Source organism: Silene latifolia, chromosome X, assembly GCF_048544455.1.
Source record: "Silene latifolia isolate original U9 population chromosome X, ASM4854445v1, whole genome shotgun sequence".
NCBI classification, from domain to species: domain Eukaryota; kingdom Viridiplantae; phylum Streptophyta; class Magnoliopsida; order Caryophyllales; family Caryophyllaceae; genus Silene; species Silene latifolia.
Window position 1 is genome coordinate 326,801,132 of NC_133537.1, and position 25,672 is coordinate 326,826,803.

Consider the following 25,672-nt stretch of genomic DNA (forward strand, 5'->3'; position numbering starts at 1 on the left):
TACTCCCACTTCCATACAAAATTACAAACACAAGATCTAGTGTTGTTATGGGTGAGAGAGTGAATCCCGGTGGTGGGGGAGGTTTTTTCGTGAAGTTAGGAGGAAGTGTTTCGGGGTTGTTACTGGTACGAAGGGTGATGCGGGGTGGCTGCCGGCGACGATAGTGGTGTCGTCGGCGTCCGATGGTCAATGTGAGTAAAGGGCGAAGGCTGTACTTACTAATTGTTGTGGTGGAGGATTAGACGGGTGGTTGTCGGTTTTTGTCTTATTCCCTTTGATAAACTGACCAAACAATAAGATAAATTTAGGGTAATCCTATTGCTTTCCCCCTCTTTCCCTTCCTTTATTCCATTCCCTTGCCCTTAGATGAACCAAACATCCCCTAAGGGTCTGTTTGGATACAATTTTAGGAGGGAAGGGGAGAGGAGGGGGAGTGAGGGGAGGTGAAGGGAGGGGAGAGAAGGGGAGGGCAAATGGAATGTGGGTGTTTGGATAACAAAAATTATGAAGAGAAATGGAAGGGGAGGAAGGAGGGAGATGAAGAATGGATGGAGGATTGAAGGATGTTGGTGGTATAATTAGAGTCCAAATAATGTTTTCTTTCCAAATCTTGCCACCTTTGGAAAGATTATAGTTTGTTCTATAGGAGGGAAAATAAGTCCTCTCATTTCTCTCCCTTTCCATTTCCTTTCTCCCATATTTTTTATCCAAATAAAGGAAATTAAATCTCTCCCTTTCCCTCCCCTCCCTTTCTCTCCAATTCCTTCAATCCAAACGGACCCTAAATGTAAAGGTGGGGAATTATCCCATTTGTTTACTAATTTTAACGTTTTTTTCTATTTGGTGTAAATTAGGTATTGGCCATTGGGTAGGGAGCAAACCTCTAACGGCCTAACCTCATGGTTAAGAGACAAGGTGCAAACCCATTTGATTTATAAGATGTCTATTATATAAGGTGTTTTTGCAGTATAATCATTTATAAATACCTAAATTAGTAGTGATGTTGGTGCAACAGTCATTGTAAATCCTCAATTACGACCATTTTATCAAATAAGACCATCATAAGATGTTGAATCTCACTAATTGGCTATTGCTATCATTAAAGTAAATGAATGACTTATGTAAAGTTAGTATACATTTGCACATTTTGCAAATTATATTGTACCATAAGCATTGTACAACTAAGGCATAAGAATTCGAGCTTATATGCATTTTTTCTGAGTTAATTCAAAGTTCATGTTTTTAATGTGTAAATGGAAGAGTGCAATACTTTCTGATGGGGCATATTCTGCACCGCTGACCAAGTCAACATATTGAGCAAGGTCAAAGATGTCCACAGCAAGTCAACGACTTAGACAGCCTAGCCGATGCGGCCCATCGGCTCGCTAACTTTGGGTCCCGCATGACAACTCCCGGTAGGGACACATATCCGCGTACTCATATCCAAGACCCCTCGGCGGCGGGTCACCAGGGCCCGCCGGCCAGCCATAGGTCCCTCGGCCGAGGGGTAGATCAGTCTTTCCACCTGCTAGCCACTTGGCCACTACGTGACAAAAGGTGAAGTCTATAAATACTCTTCAACCTTCATTGAGGAAAGGATCCATCAAATCCAGAAATACACAACTTGACCTAAATACACTATTCATCTGGTATAATCTTCCTTATCTCTCTACAATATATTCCTAGCCAATTAGCATACAACTTATACATCTAAGTTTACTGACTTGGGCGTCGGAGTGGGTACGCTTGGCTCAAAGCCAAGCCCTCAGTTCGTTCATTGTTGCAGGAGAGGCCGAGAGGAACGATTAAGACCAAGGGAGAATCCAACTCAAGACATCATTCAACAAGCCACGGGTGGCAACTATACTTGCTCTGGAATTACACCCGGAACAATTGGCGCCGTCTGTGGGGAAGACACTAGAAGCTAGTCACATTCATTCCCAAAACAAAAAAAACAAACAAAAACCCACCCAAAAAGCTGAGAAGATGTCGAAACAACAAGACGCAGTCGTGACCGACGAAACCGCGTTCCACCAAGATGATACCTTCAACAATTCTGGAGTCGTGCAGCCCTCCACCGGCGGGGTAATCCAACCGGAGTTCGGGATGCCGATAATACCGACACGCCGCGCGACCAACCAGGTCACCATCATGGGGCATGTGGTTGACATAGCAAAGCTGAAAATGGTCCTGGACCTAATTAGTAATACGTCTGCTCACACTGTCACGCCGACAAGAGCGGCGGAAATTGTCCAGAAGACCAGGGCCCAAAATGTGACTCCGAGAAATTTGAACGGAGCACTAGGAGAAGCTGACCCAGCAAAGTCGCCGGGGGAGCCCAAAGTGGGCGTGGTAGACCTAAGTCCTTCCCGTACTCGTGGGAGGACAGCGTCCCCGCAACACGAACGAGGCATACCCCAAAGGAGCCAGAGGAGTCCGACTCAGCAGAGTTGGAGAAGAAGTCCAAGTCGAAGAAGGAGCCCCTCCCGCTACGAGGAGAGGAGTCGGGTTAGGAATGCGAGGAGCCGATCGCCACGTGCCATCCGGCATGTGATCAGACAGCCCCTCAGCGCCTACGTCCTAGAAGTCCAGGTGCCAACTAAGCTCAAGTTGCCGCCCATATCATACAAAGGGGAAGGCGATCCCGCCGACCACGCTGAGGCTTTCGAGTCTCACATGTCGGTATGGGAGCAGCCCGATGAAGTGTGGTGCCGAGTTTTCCCAACAACGTTGCATGGGATGGCTCAAAGTTGGTACAAGGGGCTTCCCGACGGCTCGGTGTACTACTACGCCGACCTAAGGGACGCCTTTTTAGCCCAGTACTCTTGCAACAAGAGAAGGGCCGTGGAGACATCGGACCTCCTAACTATCAAAAGAGGGGGCGAGTCTCTACGAAGCTACATGAAGAGGTTCGACGGAAAGGTCCAACAGATTCGAGAGATTAATCCGAACCGGCGGCCTTCGCGGCGATGAAGGGCCTCCCAAGGGGAGATTTGAAAAATGAGCTCATCAAGTGCGGAGGCCGGGCTTGATGCCGCCAGGAAAATGGCCGACCAGGCCATCAAAGTAGAAGACTATCACAAGACGTGGTTAGGCCCCAACGAGGCCGAGCACTCGAAAAGAAGAGCGCCGGGAGGGCAACCCCGATGAAAGACGCCGTGACAATAATAGGTCACGGCCCGACAAATCGCCGAGAGACGGGACTCGACGGGCGCATGGGGAGTTCGGGAGCGTACTACAAAAAACGGTGCAGCGATCACACCCCCCTAGTCGTGTCGGCCGCCGAGGTATTCGCTCTGAGCAAGAGCGAAGGCCAAAAGTGGGAAAGGCCCCCTAGGCCGAGGAGTGACGGTGACACGAGCCAATACTGTGAGTACCACGGCCACACCGGACACTTAACCAACGACTGCCGACATCTGAAGGATGCCATTGAAGAGCTGATCCGGAAGGGAAGCCTCGGCAAGTATGTCGCCAAAGGCCAGAAACCGAATGTCGGCGGGTCAAACAGCAAATCCGTCTTTGAACGGATAGGAGTAATTCATGTTGTCATCAGAGGCAACGGGAACGATGGGTCCGCTCATGGACACAAACGGCAACTGAATGAGCCATGTCAGGCCGTCAACTTTGTGCCCAACACAGCCACCCCCGCTCCCAAAATCCCCGATATGACTATCGGACAGGCGGACTACGAGGGAGTCATTGCTCCTCACAGCGACCCACTCACAGTCCACCTGGACATAGCCAACCATTTGGTGAAGAGGTGCCTAATCGACACAGGCGCCTACACGAACATTATGTACAGAGAATGCTTTCTCAGCCTCGGTCTGAGAGTCGAAGATTTGAACCCCTGCACCAACCCGCTGTACAGCTTTTCTGGGGTCGGCCTGGTACCCCTGGGGTCGGTCAGACTGCCGGTAAGGTTCGGCGAGGGAACTGCAGCCAGGAACGTTATGTCTGATTTTATAGTCATCAACGGCACATCTGCCCACGACGTTCTCATAGGCCGGGTCACTTTGAGTGAAACCCAAGCCGTAATATCCGTCCGGGCCTTGACATTAATATACGTCTCGGACCGGGGGGAGGCTCATAAACTCACCTCGAAGAACGAGAAGGATCCCGGCGTATGGGAGATACACACTAACGGCCCTTCCACGACGGATAGCTCGAAAGCCAGCGTCGTTATCATTAGCCCGAACGGAGATGTGTTTGAGCACGCCTTGGAGCTCACCTCCTCGACCTCAGACAACGAATGCAAGTACGAGGCAATGATAACCGGAGTCAGGCTAGCCAGAACCGCCGGGGCAGAACACGTCGTGGTAAAAACAGACTCGCTCTCATTGACCAACCAGATCAAAGGAGAATACGGGGCTCGGGACTATAAGATGACGAGGTATCTAGAGAGGGTGAGAGCCGGCGCTTCAAAATTAAAATCCTTCCAGATACAGCACACTCCCAGGCCCGAGCACGACCGAACCATTAGCATGGTCGAAGGAGCAGAGACCGAAGAGGTGGAGATTGACCCAGGCCGCACCGTAACCGTCGGTACCAACCTGGAGCCAAAATTCAGAGCCAAACTCCTGGACCTGCTAAGGAAAAACAAAGACGTCTTCGCCTATTCAGCGGCCGAGATGCCGGGTGTGAGCCGGGAGGTGATTATTCACAAGCTAAACGTACTCCCCACCGCTCGCCCTGTCAAGCAAAGAATGAGGAACTCCTCAGCCGAGAAAGACGAGGCCATCAAAGCCGAGGTAGACAAACTACTTACGGCGGGCTTTATTATGCCTTGCACCTACCCGGAGTGGTTAGCCAATGTTGTGATGGTAAAGAAGTCATCGGGGGCATGGAGAATGTGTGTAGACTTTACCCAACTTAATAAAGCATGCCCCAAAGATTGTTACCCTCTGCCACGGATAGACAGCTTAATCGATGCCACGGCAGGCTACACCATGCTGAGCCTGCTAGACGCCTTCTCGGGATATCACCAGGTTTTCATGGCTGAGGAAGACATGCCCAAATGCGCATTCATCACCGCTAACGGCACATACATGTACAAAATGATGCCGTTCGGTTTGAAAAACGCCGGCGCAACGTATACAAGGCTGGTGGACAAAGTGTTCCAAAATCAAAAAGGGCGAAACATTGAGGCCTACGTCGACGATGCTATTGTAAAAAGCAAGTCCGACAAGCGAACACCGGCCGATTTACACGAAACATTTTGTTCACTAAGGAAGTACAAGATGAAGCTCAACCCAATGAAATGCAACTTCGGTGTCGGGCGGTAAATTTCTCGGTGTACTTGTCGTGCCAGAGGCATCGAAGCAAATCCGGACAAAGTCCAAGCAATCTTAGACCTACCGGAGCCAAGGAATCGAAAAGAGGTTATGATCTTTGACCGGAAGAATGGCGGCTCTCGCCCGTTTCATCTCTCGGTCAACCGACAAGAGCACCCCATTCTTCAAAGTTTTGAAAGGGAATAAAGACTTGGTGGGGGAGGAGGAGCGAGCACGGCCTTCAAGCAGTTGAAAGCTCATCTTCGGACTCTCCCAACTCGTCCGGCCGATCCGGGGGAGACGCTATACCTATACATAGCGATTACCTCGGCCACGGTCGGTGTAGTGATCATCGGGAAGAAGACAAACAAGCAACACCCAATCTACTTTGTCACCATACACTGTTGCCCGCCGAGAGAAATTACCCACTAATCGAAAAAGCGCCTTCGCGTAAATCGTTGCCACGAGGAAGTTAAAACCCTACTTCGACGCGCACCCCGTGACGGTCCTAACCGATCAGCCGTTAGAGAAAGCTTTGGAAAAATTCGAGCAATCCGCAAAAGCTCATCAAGTGGGCGGTGGAACTCTCTCGGTTTCGGCATTCAGTACAAACCAAGACCTTCGATAAAGGGGCAAGCACTTGCAGATTTCCTGGCCGAATGCACGTATCAAGAAGAGCCAAACCCAGGCGTATGGGAGGTCTACACCGACGGCTCCTCCACGACGAACAGCTCAGGAGCCGGCATCCTCATCATCAGCCCCAAACGGGACGAGTTCGAGTACGCCTTGAAATTCACCTTCTCGGCCTCGAACAACGAATCCGAATACGAGGCGGTGATAACCGGGGTCGAGCTAGCTAGGGCTGCCGGAGCAGAGCACATTGTGTTGAAGACAGACTCACTGTTGGTTACTAACCAAATCAGAGGGGAGTTTGAGGCTCGGGACGACGGAATGGTAAGGTACCTAGAAAGGGTAAAGGCCGACATAGCGAAATTGAAGTCTTTCCAAATCCAATGCGTTCCCGCATCCGAGAACAACCGGCCGACGCTCTCTCCAAACTTGCCACTCAACCATCAAGAACGTCGCCCAACCGTCTTTGGTAGATATCCGGAATGCGAAGAGCATCACTGAGACCGACGGCATGGTGGGCAACGTAGAAGCCGAGACAACGTGGATGACTCCGATAATGAAATACAAACTTACAGGTGAATTACCGGAGGGCCGCAATCCCTCGGCCAAAATGAAACGGATCGCCGCCAGGTACTTAGTGTTCGAAGGAGAACTGTACAGAAGGTCCGTAATAAGACCACTTTTGAAGTGTGTCGGTCCAGCCGACGCAGAGCTGATACTGACAGAGATTCACGAAGGCATCTGTGGACACCACATGGGGGCAAGAACGCTAGCCCACAAAGCTCTACGAGCCGGCTACTTCTGGCCCACCATGCTTCAAGATTCCAGAGCAAAGACCAAGAAGTGCACGAACTGTCAGATGCATGCCCCGGTAATACACGCTCCCTCCAGGGACCTACAACCGGTGCTCAGCCCTCTTCCCTTCGCACAGTGGGGGATGGACATGCTAGGGCCATTCCCAACAGCCTCCGAGGAGGAAGGAAGTTCTTGATCGTCATTGTTGATTACTTCACCAAATGGGTTGAAGCCGTAGCGATCGGCGAAGACCACAGCGGTCGTCGAAAGGTAACTGGGAAAATGTTATAACTCGTTTCGGATTACCCCAAGTTATAGTATTTGACCACGGCCGAGAGTTTGGAGTGACGATAATGAATTGGTTAGAAGAGCTTGGTATCAAGTTTGCATACTCCTCCGTCGCCACCCACGAGCAACGGACAAAGTGAGGCGGCCAACAAAACGATCCTCAACGGTCTGAAGAAGACAGTCGAAGACCTTAAGGGAAGGTGGGCCGATGAACTACCCGGCGTCCTATGGTCCCTTCGAACCACGGAGAAAGAAGCAACGGGGTACACCCCTTTCCACCTAGTCTACGGTTCAAGCGATCCCCTACCGATTGAAGCAACGGTGCCAACATTCGAACGGCTACCCTCGGCCCGATTGAAAACGAGGATGGCCCGAAAGCTTCCTTAGACCTGGTCGAAGAAAGCCGAGATACAAAGACGCCTCAACTTGGCGGTATATCAAAGCCGGATGAAAAGAGCCTACAATGAAGAAGAGTCCACAAGAGGGATTTAAAAGTGGGAGACCTAGTCCTAAGGAAGTCGGCTGCCACCAACAAAGGAAATATTCATGGTAAACTGACGGCCAACTGGGAGGGTCCCTACAAGGTGATTGAAGAGATGAGACCGGGCACATACCGGCTGACAGACATGGGAGGTGTGCCTTTGATGAGCCATTGGAACACCGACAACTTGAGGAAATACTTTGTATAGCGGCGGAGGTGTCCAAACCCATTGTGGACACCCCAACGCATGATCATAGCAAACGAATGAATCACCCAACTTTTCCGTCGAAGTGTTTGTCACTCAAAGAGAAGAATCGCTACCGAGCCATTAACCCCGATTACCTCGGCCTCAGCCGAGAGCGACGGGGACACAATGACCGGTACACTAGAAGAATCGCTATCGAGCCATAACCCCGATTACCTCGGCCCTAGCCGAGAGCGACGGGGACACAATGACCGATAAGCGCTATCGAGCCGTAACCCCGATTACCTCGGCCAAAGCCGAGAGCGACGGGGACACAACGACCGATATGCTAGAAGAAACGTATACTCAGTGCAGTTGAGACGCAAGTCTGGCGGTCAATATGCCTACAGTTACGAATGCTATCGAGCCATTAACCCCGATTACCTCGGCCCTAGCCGAGAGCGACGGGGACACAACGACCGATATGCTAGAAGAAACGTATACTCAGTGCAGTTGAGACGCGAGTCTGGCGGTCAATATGCCTACAGTTACGAATGCTATCGAGCCATAACCCCGATTACCTCGGCCCTAGCCGAGAGCGACGGGGACACAATGACCGGTACGCTAGAGGAAATGCTAAAGACGTTAACACAGTTGTGATGCGCGTACTAACTGCCTCGGCCATGCCGACGGTAAAAACAAAGGCACTCAATTAAATAACGCAAAGAGACAAATGAAGGATGATGATCAAAGTCCCGGCCAAAGCCAAGGACCAAAAGATAAAATTGTTAAAAATGATTGCAAGGAGAGTACAAACGACGGCCGTCCCCATGAGGATAGCTTAAACTCTACCTACCAAAGCTTTACAAAAAGCAAGGAAACAAAGGAAAACAAAAGGTTACAGACTTAGGATTTGAAGCGCCAAAAGATGGCAGGGAGAGAAGGCTCAATAGTTGGCCCCCGAACAGCTAAAGCTATCCGAGACGCCGGGTGAGTCTGGTGACGACCGCCCGTCTCCCTATGCGCCGCTTTGTCCTCCATCGCCAGCAGCAGCTTTCTCCGGTGGCCGGCTCGAAAGAGGGCTCTACATTTTCAAGTGCCTTTAGCACGTCACCCTCCCTCACCCTCGCATCACGACGGCCTCCGTCTTCCCCGCCGCCGCTTCGTCCGCAGCCTCAGCCATCTCGTCCAAAAGCTTCTCAAATTTATCCCACGGGAAAGAGCCCTCGGGGACGAGCTTCCTTATTGCCTCCCTGGTCGCCTCCTCGGCCTGGTCCCGGAATTGGGCGCACATTTTTGGGAGAAGTTCATCTTGGAGCATGGCAATATCCTTCTCCTTTTGAGCAATGACAGCCTGCGCGTCCCTAAGCGCCTCCGCCTGGTTGTGGAACTGATTCTTCCACTTTTCCCCCTCGGCAACCGCGGCGTTATGAGCGTCCTTGTACCTATCCCGCTCCTCCATCATCTTGGCAGTAGCGCCATCAGCTTCCTCAACTTTGGCCCTCTCGGCCCCCCCAGCCTTCTCAACCTCCTCCCGCGCTTCTTGGCGAGTAAAAGAAATCCAGTTTAAACTTCGCGGCCTCCCCTTAGAGGCGAGAGAGGTCAAGTCTAAGCTTCGCCATCGGCGGCGCAGCTTGGCCCATGGTTTTCTCCCGCTCCGCGATATAGGAGCCGGCTTGTTGGGTCCACTTCGCCGACCCTCTTATACATTTTCACACCCTCCGCCACAAGCTCGGAGGCAGAGATCTTCTGAGCGGAGGAGTCAACAATGACATTTCCGTCACCCGCCGTCTCGATAGCCCTCTCGGGCTGCTTCCCTGATTGCCGCTCAATAAGAACGACGGTCGCCGAGGAAGGATCTGCAAAAAATTTGCACAAAGCATCCATGTCACCTTGCATTGACACATCAGAAAGCCGGTCGTCTGGGATGTCCAGCGAACCAGCTAAATCCGAACCACAAGTTAGATCCGTACCAGTTTGGGCCCTTTTTGTTCGAGGGCCGGATGGATCGGTTTTCTCCCAAGAACAACGGAAGGAGACGGTGGCTCTTTCCTCTTCTCCCCAACAACGGTAGAAGCAAGCGGCGACTCCTTAGCAATGGTCACCGACCCCCCGGTATCAACGACCTCCACAGGTTCCCTCTGAACCACTGGGGTCGAAGAGGGAGCAGGCACAGACGCCGCCGTCGCCCTGGTCGCAGCCCTCTTCGTTCTCTTTGGCACGCCTCCGAGAACCCTTGCCTGAGCCGCCACCGGATCCACCCCTTTTAACTGCTTATCCATGAGCTCGTTGGGAGACGGTCTGCGATCGCGCAATTCAGCCGTAGGATGCCGCACAACGACCTTCCCGTCCTTATCAAGGCCTAACCGCTTCAAGGTACTCTCGGACAGATCCTGGCCAAACCGGTCTGCAAAAAGAAAACCAAACAAGAATTACACGACAGGAATAGAACATAGCTCTAAAAAAAACAGGAGCATAACAGGCAAAAATAGGCCTCACACCGACCCCACTCACCCGGGCCGAGGGCCGGTATGAGGCCGACGTGACAGAGGCTCATCTTGAAGAATAACGAGTCTGGGGCAGCCATCCCTTCTCAAAGATCGAACACAGATCGCCCGCTCCTCATCCTCGCAAGAGGAACCTTCAAGCGTCCATTTTAACCTTACCCCGGGAGGTACACTCCTCATACTCTTCCCGGTTCTCACACCGCAAGTAAACGGGGCTCGGAAAGACCGGGGCAATGGGTAATCCTCCAAGCACTTGGACATAAACCCACCGCCGTTGCCGGTCTTTGCAGAAGTAAGCTTGTTCACGGAGACATAGCTCGGCTCCGTCTCGTACGCCGTACCACCCCACCTTACCAAAGAATTGACGGTCGAAGGCGTGAAGTCGGCGGAATAAGTTGACCGTCGGGATCTCCCCCTTAAAGAGACAAAGCCACACAAAGCCAACTATCGTCCTCATGGCGGCGGATGTAGTTGGGCCACCGCGACGTTCATAGCTCGATAATGGCCACGACGTATCTATTCGAGAGGAAACCGCAGCCCATACTCCGGATGCCCGATGTACACGCGGTGTGACCGGTGGAGGGCAACAGACCGCCCGACCCTCTTTAGGAATAACGATCTTATACCCCTCACCGAATGAGAAATGGCCTCGAAAAATGTCTCACGGAACAACCGCCGAACTTATGGAACCAACCACGTTCAAGACCCGGTCGTACGGGGCTCGCCATGATCCGGGACGATGTGACCTCCCACCATCGGAAGGGGTCCCCTCATCCTCATCGCATCCTCACCCTCATCCTCCCGTCCCTCCGTAATTGGTGGATCGACTACGGGAGAAGGAGACCTAGGGCCCCCAAACCTTATCGGAATGGCGTCTAGTATCTCCTCCCCATCAAGACGCAACGGGGAATCCTCCGGCGCAGAAGTACTAGTCCGGCGCCGCATGGACATAATAGCAACAATTATTTAACAAAATAAAAAGAAGAAGTTTGTTTGTTTACCTTGAAGAAAAACACTCGCCGGAATAACAACTCTGAATGTTAGAAGACAGAAGCCCTTGAAAGTTTAGAGAAGAAAAATTTTGGAGAATGAAATTGGTGACCAATTTCACGGAGCAACTGCCCTATTTATAGGGAAAAGCCCATGAAGTAGGACCAATCAGAGAACAGCCCATGAAGCGTCAACCAATCAGTATGCAGACACGTGTCGGACATGCAACCACGGGATGTCAATCAATGCAACAGTGACCAAACGTCTTCAACACGCCTATTCAAATCTCTCCGCCTATTCACCTTCCTCAACAAATTCCCATGCACCTATTCTCCGCCGGCCACATGATCAACCAAGCTAGACACCGCCGGCCGGGGGCAATCAAAAATAACCGCGAGCCTCAACCCGGTCTCGGCGGCGTCCCTTTCTTTTCCACATCGGATGCCCAATACACATCCATGTGGAGGGGGATATGGTACGGCCTAAGAAAGACTAGGCAGAGCGGAAGAAGCCGCCGCAGAAGAAGCCGATGCAGAAAATTTTCTACAAACTACTCGCGCGAATATACGCTCGTACGTACATCGAAGCCCATACCACGGCATAAACTACGCCGGGGGCAAATTGATGGGGCATATTCGCACCGCCGACCAAGTCAACATATTGAGCAAGGTCAAAGATGTCCACAAAGAAGTCAACGACTTAGACAAGACCCTAGCCGATGCGGCCCATCGGCTGCCAACACGGGTCCCGCATGACAACCCGCCAGTAGGGACACATATCCGCGTACTCATATCCAAGACCCCTCGGCGGCGGGTCACCAGGGCCCGCCGGCCAGCCATAGGTCCCTCGGCCGAGGGGTAGATCAGTCTTTCCACCTGCTAGCCACTTGGCCACTACGTGACAAAAGGTGAAGTCTATAAATACTCCTCAACATTCATTGAGGAAAGGATCCATCAAATCCAGAAATACACAACTTGACCTAAATACACTATTCATCTGGTATAATCTTCCTTATCTCTCTACAATATATTCCTAGCCAATTAGCATACAACTTATACATCTAAGTTTACTGACTTGGGCGTCGGAGTGGGTACGCTTGGCTCAAAGCCAAGCCCTCAGTTCGTTCATTGTTGCAGGAGAGGCCGAGAGGAACGATTAAGACCAAGGGAGAATCCAACTCAAGACATCATTCAACAAGCCACGGGTGGCAACTATACTTGCTCTGGAATTACACCCGGAACACTTTCTAATAAAATTCATATTATTTAATATAAAGCTCGGATACTTTATCACAAAACTTATATTCTACAACGTATAACATATGCAACTGATTGTATAATCCATAAATTGCACATTTTGCACCAACAGTTTATAAAGATCAACCGGACAACCACATTATACATTACTCTCTTACCCCCAATCACGAAGTTAGGTATTTTCATTCTCACCCGCGACATGGTGTAGTCATTTTGAACAAAACTAAAAAAATATCACCACCACATTATTGTCAGTAAGTGGATTATACATCTGATGTAGTACATCAGATGGTATAGTTTTTGAGCATTAAGATAAAGTTGCTGAGTTTTAATCTAAAATTTTTAAGTTTTATTATAAAGTTTTTGAATTTATTTACTTCAACTTTAAGCTCAAAAAGTTACATTATAACTCAAAAAAATTATATATAAGCTCAAAAAAATTTGATTTTTGACACCATAAAACTAAAATGTAATTTATAAATTTTATAGTACTCGAAAAAAATACACAAAAACTCAAAAAGTCATTTAAATATGATATAATACATCCTTTTTCTCCATTATTGTGCTTTCGTGTCGCTCTTTTTTGTTTCCTCTCCTAAGAAAGCCTTCCTCTCCTCAAGGAATGTCATCTGATATTCGGGTCAATTCGAGTTGAATATGTAATCTATACCAATATGGCAATATCTGTTTGGTTCCGTATACGGGTCCGATCCCTAACCCGTACACCGAAGAATCATAGGACCATACCTTCCAAGATCCATCCAAGTTCCGGATAATACCCACCCGAATGAGGTTTGATCACTTTTCACACTTTCTGCGCAGTTCAATTTCGCTTCACTCCCCCGTCCCAATCAATTGTTTACACTTTTTACTATTTGAAACCGGTATTTTAATCAAAAGGAAACAAATGATTACCCGAAGAATTACAAACACTTCCATTTACATAAACATGCATTAGTTACTAATTCTGCCATAATTTTTATGCAATTTATTGGCTTTAATTGCTTCCCAATTTCTAATTTTGGTGAGTTTTTGTATGAAATTGAGCTACATTGCTAACAAATTGCATGATTTTTTTTGAAATTCTGAAACTTTTCTGATCTCCTGTACGAAACTGTATATTTTCATGTGGAAAATGATCAGGAATCGCTAACATTTGGTTGTGTATCATGTTTGTTTCAGGCGTGTTATATTTCGATTTCGCTGCGGCCTGGCAAATTGGAGCTAAATGCCTAAATTGGAGGTTTAGACATCAACATAGCAATGGTATAAAATTTGATTGATTTAAATCAGCAATGTCTTAAGAATTTCTAATATTTGGAATTTTATGGTTATGAATTGATTTTTTTGTTTTTGTTTTTGTGTTATTGATGATATTGTGCTGTTTTTACGTCACTGTTGTAATTGGAACCCTAAGGCCTTGTTTGGATAGGAAAAAATGAGGGAAAGGAAGGGGAGGGGGAAGGAGGGAAGAGAAAGGAAGGGAAGGGGAGGGGAGGGAGAATGGAGGAGATGATTTTCCCTCCAAATCTTGCCTATATTGGTGGGGAAATAATTTGCCTTGTAGTAGGGAAATGGAGGGATCCATTTTCCCTCCCCTCCAAATCCCTCTCCCTTCATTTTGCTAACCAAACAATGGATTTCTCATCCTTCCAATTCCCTCCCCTTCCTTTCCCTCCAAATCAATCAATCCAAACACACCATAACTGGTTACGGACCTAGTCATTTGTAGACCACTCAATGACTTTACAGGCTAACTTAGCTGACATCTCGTTTGTTGGTGGTTGGATATTAGAGTGACGATGAGCCACTTTCGTAGCTAGTATGTGTTTGATATAGTATCTGATTATTTTGTATGTGAAAAATTGTTCGTTGTGTTCAATATCTTCCATATCGGTTTTGTATGATGAAGGGTTGCTCCCAAATTTTCATACGAACTACGGAGTAGTTTTTTAACGTTCTCGTTTTGCTCTTATGGTATGGAAATAATGCTTTCTGATGATTTCGTCAATTTTTAAAGCAACCTAGTAACTTTCACGAAATTGTAATGTGTTTAATAAAAAAGCTACATTAAGTTTTCGTAAAAATTTAATTCTGATATGTGCTCTCATACACAAATGTTTTTGTTAATGTATGGGGAAATCAATTTAATTCTGGTATGATTTTGTCAGGTGTGGAGTACACATTACAGCTTGCAGGTCATGCGGTATGTATGGCAAGTTGGAGGGAAAACAGAATTTCTGATAAGCAAAGGTATAACCTACGAAGTATAACATATAAACAGTTTACCGATCTGTGTTAAGCATTTTCGTTATCTGGACTTTTGTTAGTATCAGAGAGAATTGCTTCCGGAACTTCATAGAGTTTTTTTTTTTATTTGTTTACTGAAGGGGTTCATTTAAGTAAAAATTCTGGTTTTCCTTTCACAATACTGAAATTGTTGATCTGTTGAAATCTTTTATTTGCTTTTTTGTTAATTTATCTGCTATTTTTCTAATTGATTAGGTTTAGATTTTTAATCCCAGATTGTTTTCATCGAAAGATCGTAAATCTTCTTGGATTAACGCAAATAGATTGTGATCTGTTAGATCCTGAATACGAACGTAATCTCTTAAGATATTATGTCATGTGGATCCACTTACTTACCACTTACCACGTAAGAGGTTCCCAGCTAGCAGTTACGCTGAATGGTTAAAATTTCCGACTTATCGATGGTGTATCCATACGTTTAGTTTATAGACCAACATAACCTACTAATTGAAGAAGTTTATTTACTCATCAGCGACATTTCTTCTCTAAAGTCATAGTAGAGTTAGTAGTAGTACCCTTGAGAACTAAGTCGTCAATTTTGTCTTATGAGTGGCCTTATGTATAGTATTGGCTTTGGCTTTGTTCCAAACAAAGGTAAGGTATACTTGTGATCCAGCTCTTTAGAAATCTTCGAATGATTGAAGTAGGGAATCTTTTTTACAAGAAACAAATTAAGTTGTACTCTTAATTATTCCCGTAACTTATTAACGTAACTTACACGCTATCTTATGAGAGTTTATAACTATGTTGTCGCCTATCACGTAACAAAGAGTAATGCACTAAAAATGTATGTAAGTAAATTCAGTGTGTTGAATGTGCATACTTACTCTCAGTCTTTAACCACAGTAACAAATCCATTCCTTCCGTTAAATCAAAACGGATCTATATACCGATCTTTATCGATTTGGGTAGATTTAGAGTCCCATATCAAATTACTTCCCTCTAATGTCATGATCAATCCCATATATAAGAAGTTGGGTGTAATGTAGAGTTCCATCCATCCTTCACTTGTCCTGTTAAACTCTCAACATGAAATCAACCAAGGCCTTAACCACCTCCTCATCCTCATTTGAGCCTGATTGGGCATGGTTGCCTCGAAACCTGCTCTTTATGGTGCTCAATAAACTTTTCCTTCTCTCTGACATGATTCGGTTTGCCAGTGTGTGTAGTCACTGGCGTTTTGTCGCTAAAGATAGGTTCGAACAACTGAACCTACATGGCAACATGCACTTCACCCGAAATATTCCCATGCTTCTTATACCCGCCATTGAAAACGATTCCCCTATTCACAATTTATTTAGTATTACCCGTGGAGAGATTTATGATCTACGTTTGCCAGTCCCTTACACCAAGAGATATATTGGCTCTTCTCATGGTTGGCTGATCATCCTTGATGAAGTGTCCTTTGTGGTTACCCTTATAAATCCCTTCTACTTTGGAAATAGCCAAGGCATTATCCATCTTCCTCCATTTATTGCTGCATTAGACACTTCTGAGGAAGAAGGCCAAGATTTCAACTGTGAGTATTTTGTTAGGAAGGCTATTCTGTCATCAGACCCCGCCACATCGCCTAATGACTATGTATTGATGCTTATTTATGGTGAATTTCAATTGTTAGCCTCGTGGAAGTCAGGTGATACACACTGGACATACGTTAATTGGGAAGTCCCTCTTATCTATGACCTTATGTACTCTCACGGTCAAATTCTTGCCGTTGATATTTTAGGTCAGCTTATCTCATGTGACATTCGCGTCAAGCCTGCTTCTCATAGTATAGTTTCTGACCACCTTTTAGGTATGTTAGGAACTTTTTGCCGACGGTACATTGTGAAATTACCCGATGGAACTATATTGCAAACGGTTAGGTTATTACGAGCTTGCAAGTGTAACAAGGATGTGCCTGCTTTTTTTACAATTGGTTTCGTTCTGTATAAGCTGTTGGATAATAATGATAGAAAAAAATGGATCTCGGTTGAGAGCCTCGGGGAAGGTGCACTGTTCGTAGGGGACAACCATTCTCAGTATGTCATCACCTCCAACTTCCCGGGATGTGCACCAAATTCTGTCTACTTCACTGATTATTACGAAGATGCTGATTCTAAGCGCCTTAATTCGTACCATTTTACTGCCCATCGCTATATTGGTGTGTGTCACTTGGATGATGGTATAATTAGGAGAATTTTCTATCTGGTATCTGAGAACAGCCACTTACCGCCACCTATTTGGATTAATCCAACTATATAAGGCATACATCTCCGTGTGGAACTTCTTACAGGTTGAAAAGATATGCTTGGATTCTTGTTTTGTGACATATCTTGTAACTGTTAATGCTTATCCTAGTGGATTTACATAGTTGCAGTGTTATTACCAATTTATATGCTTACTGTTGTTAGTCAGATAATAAATTTTCTTCTAGCAGTAATAAAAAATATTGCTACATTATGTATCAATTATCATCTGCTTGTAGTTGTAGCAGAATATTATGCTGGAATTATTAAAATAAAAATAAACTTCAGTTCCCAAAGTTTCATATGTTTGCCATTTTTTTGACATGAATATGAAATACCTTTGACAGAGATATGAAAATTGAAATACTGTTCCTGACAGTCAGCGGCTCAGAGCTCCACAAGTAGTTTAGCTAATGAATTGCTACTCTGTTTGTTTTAAAAGAAAAAGGTGTTACTCTGAAACTAGTTAACTGATCTACCAAATTATTGCACTATATTGATCGGTCTGTGAGGTTACGGGTTCAAATCCTTGGAGCGGCCTCTTGCCAAAATGGCAAGGGAAGGCTTGCCCCAATTACACCCTTGTGGTGGGACCCTTCCCCGGACCCGTCACCTAGCAGGACGCCATCGTGCACCGGGCTGCCCTTTTTTATTGATTGGTCTGTGATACACTGATACATGATACAAAGATAGAGCAAAATCTATTCTTTCACTTGGGTGTATGGTTGCGTATCGGTCACGTAACCAAACTGAATATAACATTTTGAAAGCTTACCATTTTTGTTATTATTCCTGTAATTTTTGTTCGCTTCGCTAGGTGTAAAGAGACAAGTTACCTGTAACCTGCACGGCTTCATGGCTCTCGAAGTTCTCAGAAGATCCTCTACCCTGTAATTGTTTATAATCCACTATAACTGTTGTGAATGTTAGTTTTCATCCAACAATGCCTGCATCGTCTTTTCTATTCCATCTTACCGTGAGGGCAAAATATATTTTGCATTACATATAGTATCAGTTAATGACATAGTAATCAAGGAATCCCCTTGTTGGCCTGTTATGTGACGAGATTAAGCATAGATCTTCGTAGAAGGTACAGAAGATTATATAAGAGCCAACATGACGTTAGAAAAACCTTTTTTTTTATTTTACCATAGAATATAGGTAGATATGATACTGAAGTTGGTCATATGTCTACATATTACGGAGTGGATGAAATTTGCACCACAGGACACGAAAAATTCTAGAACTGATAAAACATGGAAAGTGGCAATGGGAATATATTTGCTAAGGCTAATCTATGCCAATCAATATCTTTGTTAAGGCTACACTTGTTGTGTCACATAAACAGGTCTTCCGAAGATCATGATTAATTATTTTCTTGCTAATGTAACCCTCTTTAACGGAAGCAGATAGATATTCAGAAAAGAGTGATTGATTAGAAGAAACAAGGTGCATTTTCATATGAGCGTTTTAAATGGAACTGTTTTTTTTTACCTGTTTGAACAAGTTAGTCACATTTGTTCACTCATATTTATTGTCTTTTTTTTTTTTTTTTTTTAAGATGTCGTTTCTTCATTAAATGCTCTTTAAAAGGAAATAGACATCCGTAAAGCGGAATTCCTGGAAATATTAGCTTGTTACTTGTCCAGATCTCGATTATATATTGTCTCATATTCTGGCTTTATAATTGATGTGTGAAAATGGTAGGTATAAACCCATTATCATCAACTCTTTATAGTTTTACTAGTCTTAGCTACACCGATGGATTCCTTGCACTCAATGTATAAGATGCTAGATTGGGCTTGGTTGCCTGAGAACATTCTTACTGTGATTTTAACAGAAATATTCATTTTGTCTGATCTAATTCCTTTGGCAGTGTTCGTGTCAGGTGGCGCCGTGGCGGTTAGTCTGCAAACACAGACTTCAAGAAACGAACATATGTTCGAATAGGTTCTTCAGTAAGAGACTGCCAATGTTGTTGATACCCACCAAGCCCGCACAATCTCTAAGTCTTCCTGTTGGATAAGTCTATTACCTGAGAATCCGAGATTACCAGTGCCATACTACACCAGGTACATTGGTTCATGTCATGGATCACTCATCTTTATTGGACCCTTCTTCTTTGTGGTTGCCTTATGCAATCCCTTTTATTTTTGTAATAGGAAGGGAACCATTAACCTTGCCCATTCCCGGCAGCTCAGGATTTCTGTCACTCAGTGCAAAATTATGTTTCCCCGAATACTAGATCTGTAGGGCATTGTCAGCTGATCAGGTCTTATTTCTGATTATATTGTGATGCTAATCTGCGGTGAATTTAGAAGCTTGACGTATTACAAATCCGGGGATGAAAGTTGGACTTGCATAAATGGAGATCCTTTAGTTATGACATGATTTACTTTAAGGACAATTTACTGCAGTAAATTTATATGGGGAACTTTCCGTCTTGGACTCTGAGGCCAATATCCTCAAACTGGAGTATATCAGTGAGCCTCTTTACGGCCCAACCTGGCCTAATCTTCGAAGGTATATCATGGTGTCAAATGATAGAAATACCCTTTTACAAATGGTGAGGTTGAGATCTTCCCAAATAGCAATGTCGGTGTTTTCCTTCAGTAGGAAATCTTGTTTTCCATGTAGAACCCTGTATTCAAATAACTCCATGTCTCCATCTACTACTGAAATCTTCATTGCCATTTTTGTTATTTATTGGATTATTCTAGATTACTAGGTAATCATTGTTGATACGGTTTAGGTTTATAATGGTAGATTGCTTTCATAAGAACGAAAAGTTGCGTGGATTGTTGATGTGTTTATATTGGAAACTGCTAGATCTTGTATCCAAATGTGAACCCTTATATGTCTACCGGAATTTGAATACTTACCTTGCCAACTAGTCTTTACGGTAAAGCGTCAAAATTTTCAGCTCATGATTGATGAATTTGTAGGTTTATTTTCTAGACCTATGTGATCTTCCAAAAGAAATAGTTGTTGATTGAAGATCAATGGCATGCTTTTCTGTTATTATAACAAGAATCCAAACCTCAGGGAACAAAAAGGGTCAACTCTCTGTTGGCAGTTAGGGCTGTCGAATTCTTACAATGACTTCACTTTTGGCTTTCATATTACTATCTTTACTAATTATATTATATAAGCATATAACCATTGGATCATAAATTTTATTTTTTAAAGATCTTAAATCTATTTTTAAACTTAGGAGTTTGCTACAATTTGCCAACTTCTTATATAATGAATCACTATCACATCTAATTAGGCAATTATAAATAATCCTGAAAATCCCAATCCTATTAAATCTTAAGGGGAAAAAATGCCCTATGTGAAGACATTGTAATTAGTTTTTGTACTTTTTTCGTTTTACTTCAGGTATTTCTGTATATTGCCCATTTAATTGTACATGGACTAAGCTTCTAGGGTTTTGCAAAATAATGTAACATCACCGATTTTGTTTCCTTTCTATTGCTTTCAATAGTATAATTTATTCCTTTCCCGGAATAAATTATAGTTATTATACAGTACATGTTTTTGTAGGTTTGACAGCGCCGGACGCCTTTTTCCCTTTTTATATTATATTTGACTGACTGCTTTAAAGATGAATATTAATTACATGTTTTTGTAGGTAAAAATAAATAGTGGTTAGCTGATTTGTTTTTTTTTCGTTTTTTGGTTCAAATGAGCGCACTTATGTTGCGGGTGAGAATGAAACCCCCAAATTCATGGTTGGAGTAAGAGAGCTCTTACCACTTGAGCTTAGTCTTGTTCTCTATGATGAGTCCTTTGTGATAACCCTAATAAACAACCTATACTTTGGAAATAGTAAAGGCATTATCAATTTCATTTATTACTGCAATAGACACTTCCAAGGAAACGTGGCCAAGACGTCAGCTGTGAGTAATTTGTTAGTGAGGCTATCTGTCATCAGACTATGTCATCTCCTAACAACTATCCTTTGCTGTTTATGGTGGAATTGAATGTAAGGCTTTTGGAAGTCAGGTGATACACACTGTGCTTGTTACATTAATTGGCTTGTCCTAAGATCTTAAGGTCCTATATACTCTCAGGGTCAATTTCTTGCCATTAATATCTTAGATCGGTTTACTCACATGTTACTGTTGCCAAACCACCTTGCTTCAATAATTTATGGTCAGGTTTGGGGGTGTAGTAGGAAGCTGTTTCATTGCCGATGAGCTTACGTGTGTAACAAGAATGCCTATTCTTGTTACTATTGGCTTTGTATTTTATAACTATCTGAGGAAAGTTGCTTTTCGCCATAAATTGGATTCATTCAACTATATAACGCCTATGTCTTTATCTCTTGTCAGTCAACTATCTGAGGTGGGAATATATTGCTTATTGAGTTTTACTGCTTATCTTGGTGGATTCACATTATTAAATATTTGCAGTGATATGATCTGTTTATGTGCAGCAGTTGTTTGTTAGGTAATTTTTCTTCTGGTGATACAAAAGACTCTTTCTAGTTTCTACATAGAATATCATCTGCTTGCAGGCTGCAGCTGATTTTTATGTTTAAATTATTAGAATGAGAATTCAACTCTTGTCCTTAAGTTCATCTGTTTGCCATTTTTTCTAATATGGTTTGTATGTGACAAAGTTCAACAGCTGAAGCACTGTTCTTGACAGTCAAAACTCGCGCATATGGATTTGGCTGGTGAAGTATGCTCTGGTTGTTAGAGGTTGGTGGTACCGAATTACCCACAGGATATTAATTGGTTTATAAAGCTGATACTCCCTCGAGGAAGTTATCACACGTGATACAAAATTAGAGGTAAATCTATTATCACAGTTGTTATGTATGGTTGCGTATAGGTCACGTCAGACGGAAAACAACATACTGATAGCTTCTCATTATTGTGTTTGTTGCTGGTGTCTTTGTTTACTTCATTTAGCTTAAATAGAGTAACTTGCCATCGCATACTCGGTTTCATGGCTCTCGAAGTTCTCTAACTTGTTTCTGCTCGAGAGTTATCATAATTTACACGTCACTGTTTCCTGAATAGCAGCATGACATAGTACGAGCATCAATTAGTCAGTTACTTTGTTGAAATTTTAGAAGATTATATGAGCGCTTACATTACCTTACAAGAGGCATTTTTCTTTCTTGTTTACAGTAGGATATATAGGTGTATATGTTAGTGAAGTTGGATATATGTAGGATTTGCAGTTTTGCACCACAGAAAACATGAAAATTTCCAATTGGAGGAAACTGACAATTAGAATATCTTGCTAAAGGCAATCAATGTCAATAAGGTTCATAATTTACAAGTTGGCGTTACTTGGAAGGCATAATTAACCCGTCAGTGTCCTCAAAAACTGTAAACTGACTGGGTAATATATTTGTTGCATTAGCTAACACTGTTTTTTTTTAATGCAGTTAAAACTGTAAAACTGTTCGTTTATATGTGCGTTGTTGATGTTATTTTTTTCAGAATAAACCGTAACCCTTGGGCCTTGGTTCTATATGTTTGAGAATTTTAAGCGGGCTTGTTTCTTACTTGCAACTTGGTGACATTTATTCACCCATCATATCTACCCTTTTTCTTTTGATATCTTTCCTACATTAATCACTCTTTTGAAGGAAGTAAATCCATTAAGTGCTATAGTAATCTTCTAAATACTTAGCTGTCCAGATTTTTACCGTATGTTGTCTCTTATCCTTGCTTTATAATTGATGAGGAAATGGTGGAAATAAACCATTATCATTAGCTCTCTATATTTTTACTACTCTTACTACACTGATGGATTTCTCGCAATCAACTTATCCGAAGGCAGATTGGGCTTGGTTGCCTGAGAACATCCTGTTCGTGATTTTAACTGAATTTTTTCTTTTGTCTGACTTGATTTGCTTTGGCAGTGTTTGCACCCGATGGCGCGCAGTCTGCAAACGTAGACTTCAAGAAATGAACATTCAAGCAAACATGATCTTCAGGAGAAGACTGCCGCTTTTGCTCATTCCGACCTCCGACAGGCCTGGAAGCCCGCGCAATCTTTACAGTCTGCCTGATGGACAAGTCTATGACCTGAGATTACCAGTGCCGCACAACACCAGGTGCATTGGTTCATGCCATGGTTGGCTCATCTTTATTGAACCTATCTCCTTTATGCTAACTTTATTCAACCCCTTTTATTTTGGAAATGAGAAGGGAACCATATACCTTCCCCCATTTTCGGCAGCAATGGATTTTTCTGAATCAGAGACAAGTTATGATGTTCTTCCTGAATATTACATCTGTAAGGCTGTATTATCATCTGATCCTGTCGCATCTCGTAATTATACTGTGATGTTGATCTATGGTAAATGTCGAAACTTGGCTTATTACATGTCTGGGGATGAAAGTTGGACTTGCTTAGATGGAAACCCTTTAATTGATGACCTGATTTACTCTGATGGACGCTTTACCGCCATAGATTTATGTGGGGAGCTGTTCGTCTCAGACCCTGAAGTCAATAACCCCCAGCTCGAGTCTATCAGCGCCCCGCTTTATAGCCCAACCAACCATGTTCCTCGAAGGTACATCGTGGAGTCAAATGATGGAAATGCTCTTTTACAAGTAGTCAAGTCGTTTGAGTTCCGTCCGAGTAGCAATGGCGGTATTATCTCTCGGACCCTTGGTTTCTCCGTCTACAAGTTGGGAAAGAAGCGTGAAATGTTCGACTGGCTTGAACTCTCAAGCATTGGTGATGCAGCACTGTTCGTGGGAGATAGTCACTCATACTGTGTTAAAGCCTCAGCTTTTCCCGGTATCATCCCGAATTCAATCTATTTTACGGATGATTACCGTGGTTTTAGCACAAGTTACAGTAAGAATCACCAGTTTAGGGGTCCAATTGACGCTGGTGTGTTCCTGATTAGAGAACAATCCTTCAGGCGTCATTATAATCCGGTCGATGTTGATATGCAGAGGGATTTACCCCCTCATATTTGGATTCTCCCTACCATCTAGCAATGTACCTGAATGGCTGAATGTTATCCTCTAATGGAACTAAAATAAAATAAAATAAAGGCGGTATTTGAGTATTGTGTGTGTTTTCGCTTCTTTTGCTCCCAGAAAGTTATTTTTCCTTCAGTAATTGCTTGATATTACTCCTTCAATCATACGAGTATTTTGGTTGGTCTTTCGATAGGACTGTATCATACACGATTTTGCGATTCTTGTCGTTTTAAAGCCACAGTTCGATAAACTTCTGTTGTTGCTTGATCCTTCTCTTTTGTGTCGTTTTATTAATCAGATAAAACCAGGAAGTAATGTCATACGGAGTATATTGGTATGGACATGAACTAAAACCGTCAAATGGTTTGGATCATGTTAATAGTTCGAATCTTTGATCAATTTCTTGGCTTATATCCAAAAAAAAATTGCACGCCATGCCTTCACAATTTGCAAGTCTTATGGACACGATTATTTTAATTCAATTAATAAATATGCTAAAATCATTTCAATTCAATTATTAAGACAGAAAAAAAAATAGAAGAGAAAAATGTCAGAAGTGGGATTTGAACCCACGCCCTCGTTAGAGGACCAGAACTTGAGTCTGGCGCCTTAGACCACTCGGCCATCCTGACTTGTTGATTCCTTTTGTCTTTCATTTTAGTTAAACCCCCTATTTTGTGTGTCGGTTTTATTTTTTTCCCGTTTACATATTGCAATTTTTTAACTGCTTGCTTTTATTACTCCATGTATATTATTACTCCGTAATATGCAATTAGTTTTGTGAATTAGCAATAATCCGTTTGAGTTGACTTACTATCGGTTTGTCGCTTATTGCTTATTACTAGTTATTAGTGACTAATAGAGTAACTAATACGAGTAACTATCATTTTCCCTTTTTGAGATGCTGAATAAGGCCCAATATTGTGTGAGATACTTTTCTATTTATTTTATTTTCATATGTTGTGTTAAGGTATTTTTCACGTATATTATTGTACTTCGTATAGCATATGAAATGAGATGAATGAAGCAATTAATAAAAAAATTGAATATTGAAAGGGTTAAATCATGCAAATGGGTTTGGGCCGCATTCACACGGAGAAGAAGGAGTCCTCTTCATAAGTTGAAGAAGGTTCCACTCTAAAATCAATTGTCGAGAGAGAGAGTAACATCTTGACTTATAAAGTAGTAAACCCCCTCATCTTTTATCATTGTGAGACAACTTACACGTAGAACTGGCAAAATCAACCTGACCCGATTGACCCGACCCGATACCCGAAATTGATCCAAACTGCCACACCCGAACGACATCTGAAACCCGAATTGACCCGACCCGAAAATGATCTGAGCTATCATGAACCCGTAACAGACTCGACCCGAAATGACCCGATCCGAAACCACTCAATCCAAAAATGACTCGACAAAACATAACTTTAATTGACCCCAAAAGACTTGAAATACCTTTTTTTCTCTTAATCATTGACCCGAAAATGACCCGACTCGAAATAACCCGACCCGCTTGACCCGAAATAGTCCCGATCAACAAACCCGAAACAGACCCGTTAACTTGAAATCACTTAACCTGAAGTAATCCGAAATAACTCGGCCCGAAGCCAACTCAATTGATCTGTTTATCAGGTCTACCTACATGTGCAAATATTGGGTTTCTTTACGGAAACTGACAAAATTGTCACAAAGTATGGCCTTACGATCAAAACTAGGCTAATGGTAAAATTGGTAATAACTAATAAGATTACTCATTGAGAACAAT

General features: G+C 43.8%; 1 protein-coding gene and 1 non-coding gene across 7 annotated transcripts; one reads left to right on the forward strand and one right to left on the reverse strand.

The window, feature by feature from the left end:
* The first annotated feature begins 12,957 nt into the window (after window positions 1–12,957).
* Window positions 12,958–23,987, forward strand: LOC141618324 (putative F-box protein At5g55150). 6 transcript variants are annotated; one of them, XM_074435426.1, is made up of 7 exons: window positions 12,958–13,193; window positions 13,584–13,667; window positions 14,573–14,654; window positions 18,816–19,011; window positions 19,102–20,947; window positions 21,567–21,740; window positions 22,827–23,987. In XM_074435426.1, exon 7 carries the CDS (start codon window positions 22,873–22,875, stop codon window positions 23,914–23,916), a length of 1,044 nt encoding a protein of 347 aa, XP_074291527.1. In that variant the 5' UTR covers window positions 12,958–13,193; window positions 13,584–13,667; window positions 14,573–14,654; window positions 18,816–19,011; window positions 19,102–20,947; window positions 21,567–21,740; window positions 22,827–22,872; the 3' UTR covers window positions 23,917–23,987. The 6 variants fall into 6 exon arrangements, 5 of the variants coding, with proteins under 5 accessions (XP_074291527.1, XP_074291528.1, XP_074291525.1 ...); XM_074435427.1 differs by having other exon boundaries at window positions 21,596–21,740; XM_074435424.1 differs by lacking the exon at window positions 19,102–20,947.
* Window positions 23,988–24,452: 465 nt separating this feature from the next.
* On the reverse strand, window positions 24,453–24,536 carry TRNAL-CAA (transfer RNA leucine (anticodon CAA)). Its single transcript has one exon. It is a non-coding gene; the product is annotated as a tRNA-Leu (tRNA).
* Window positions 24,537–25,672: the final 1,136 nt, after the last annotated feature.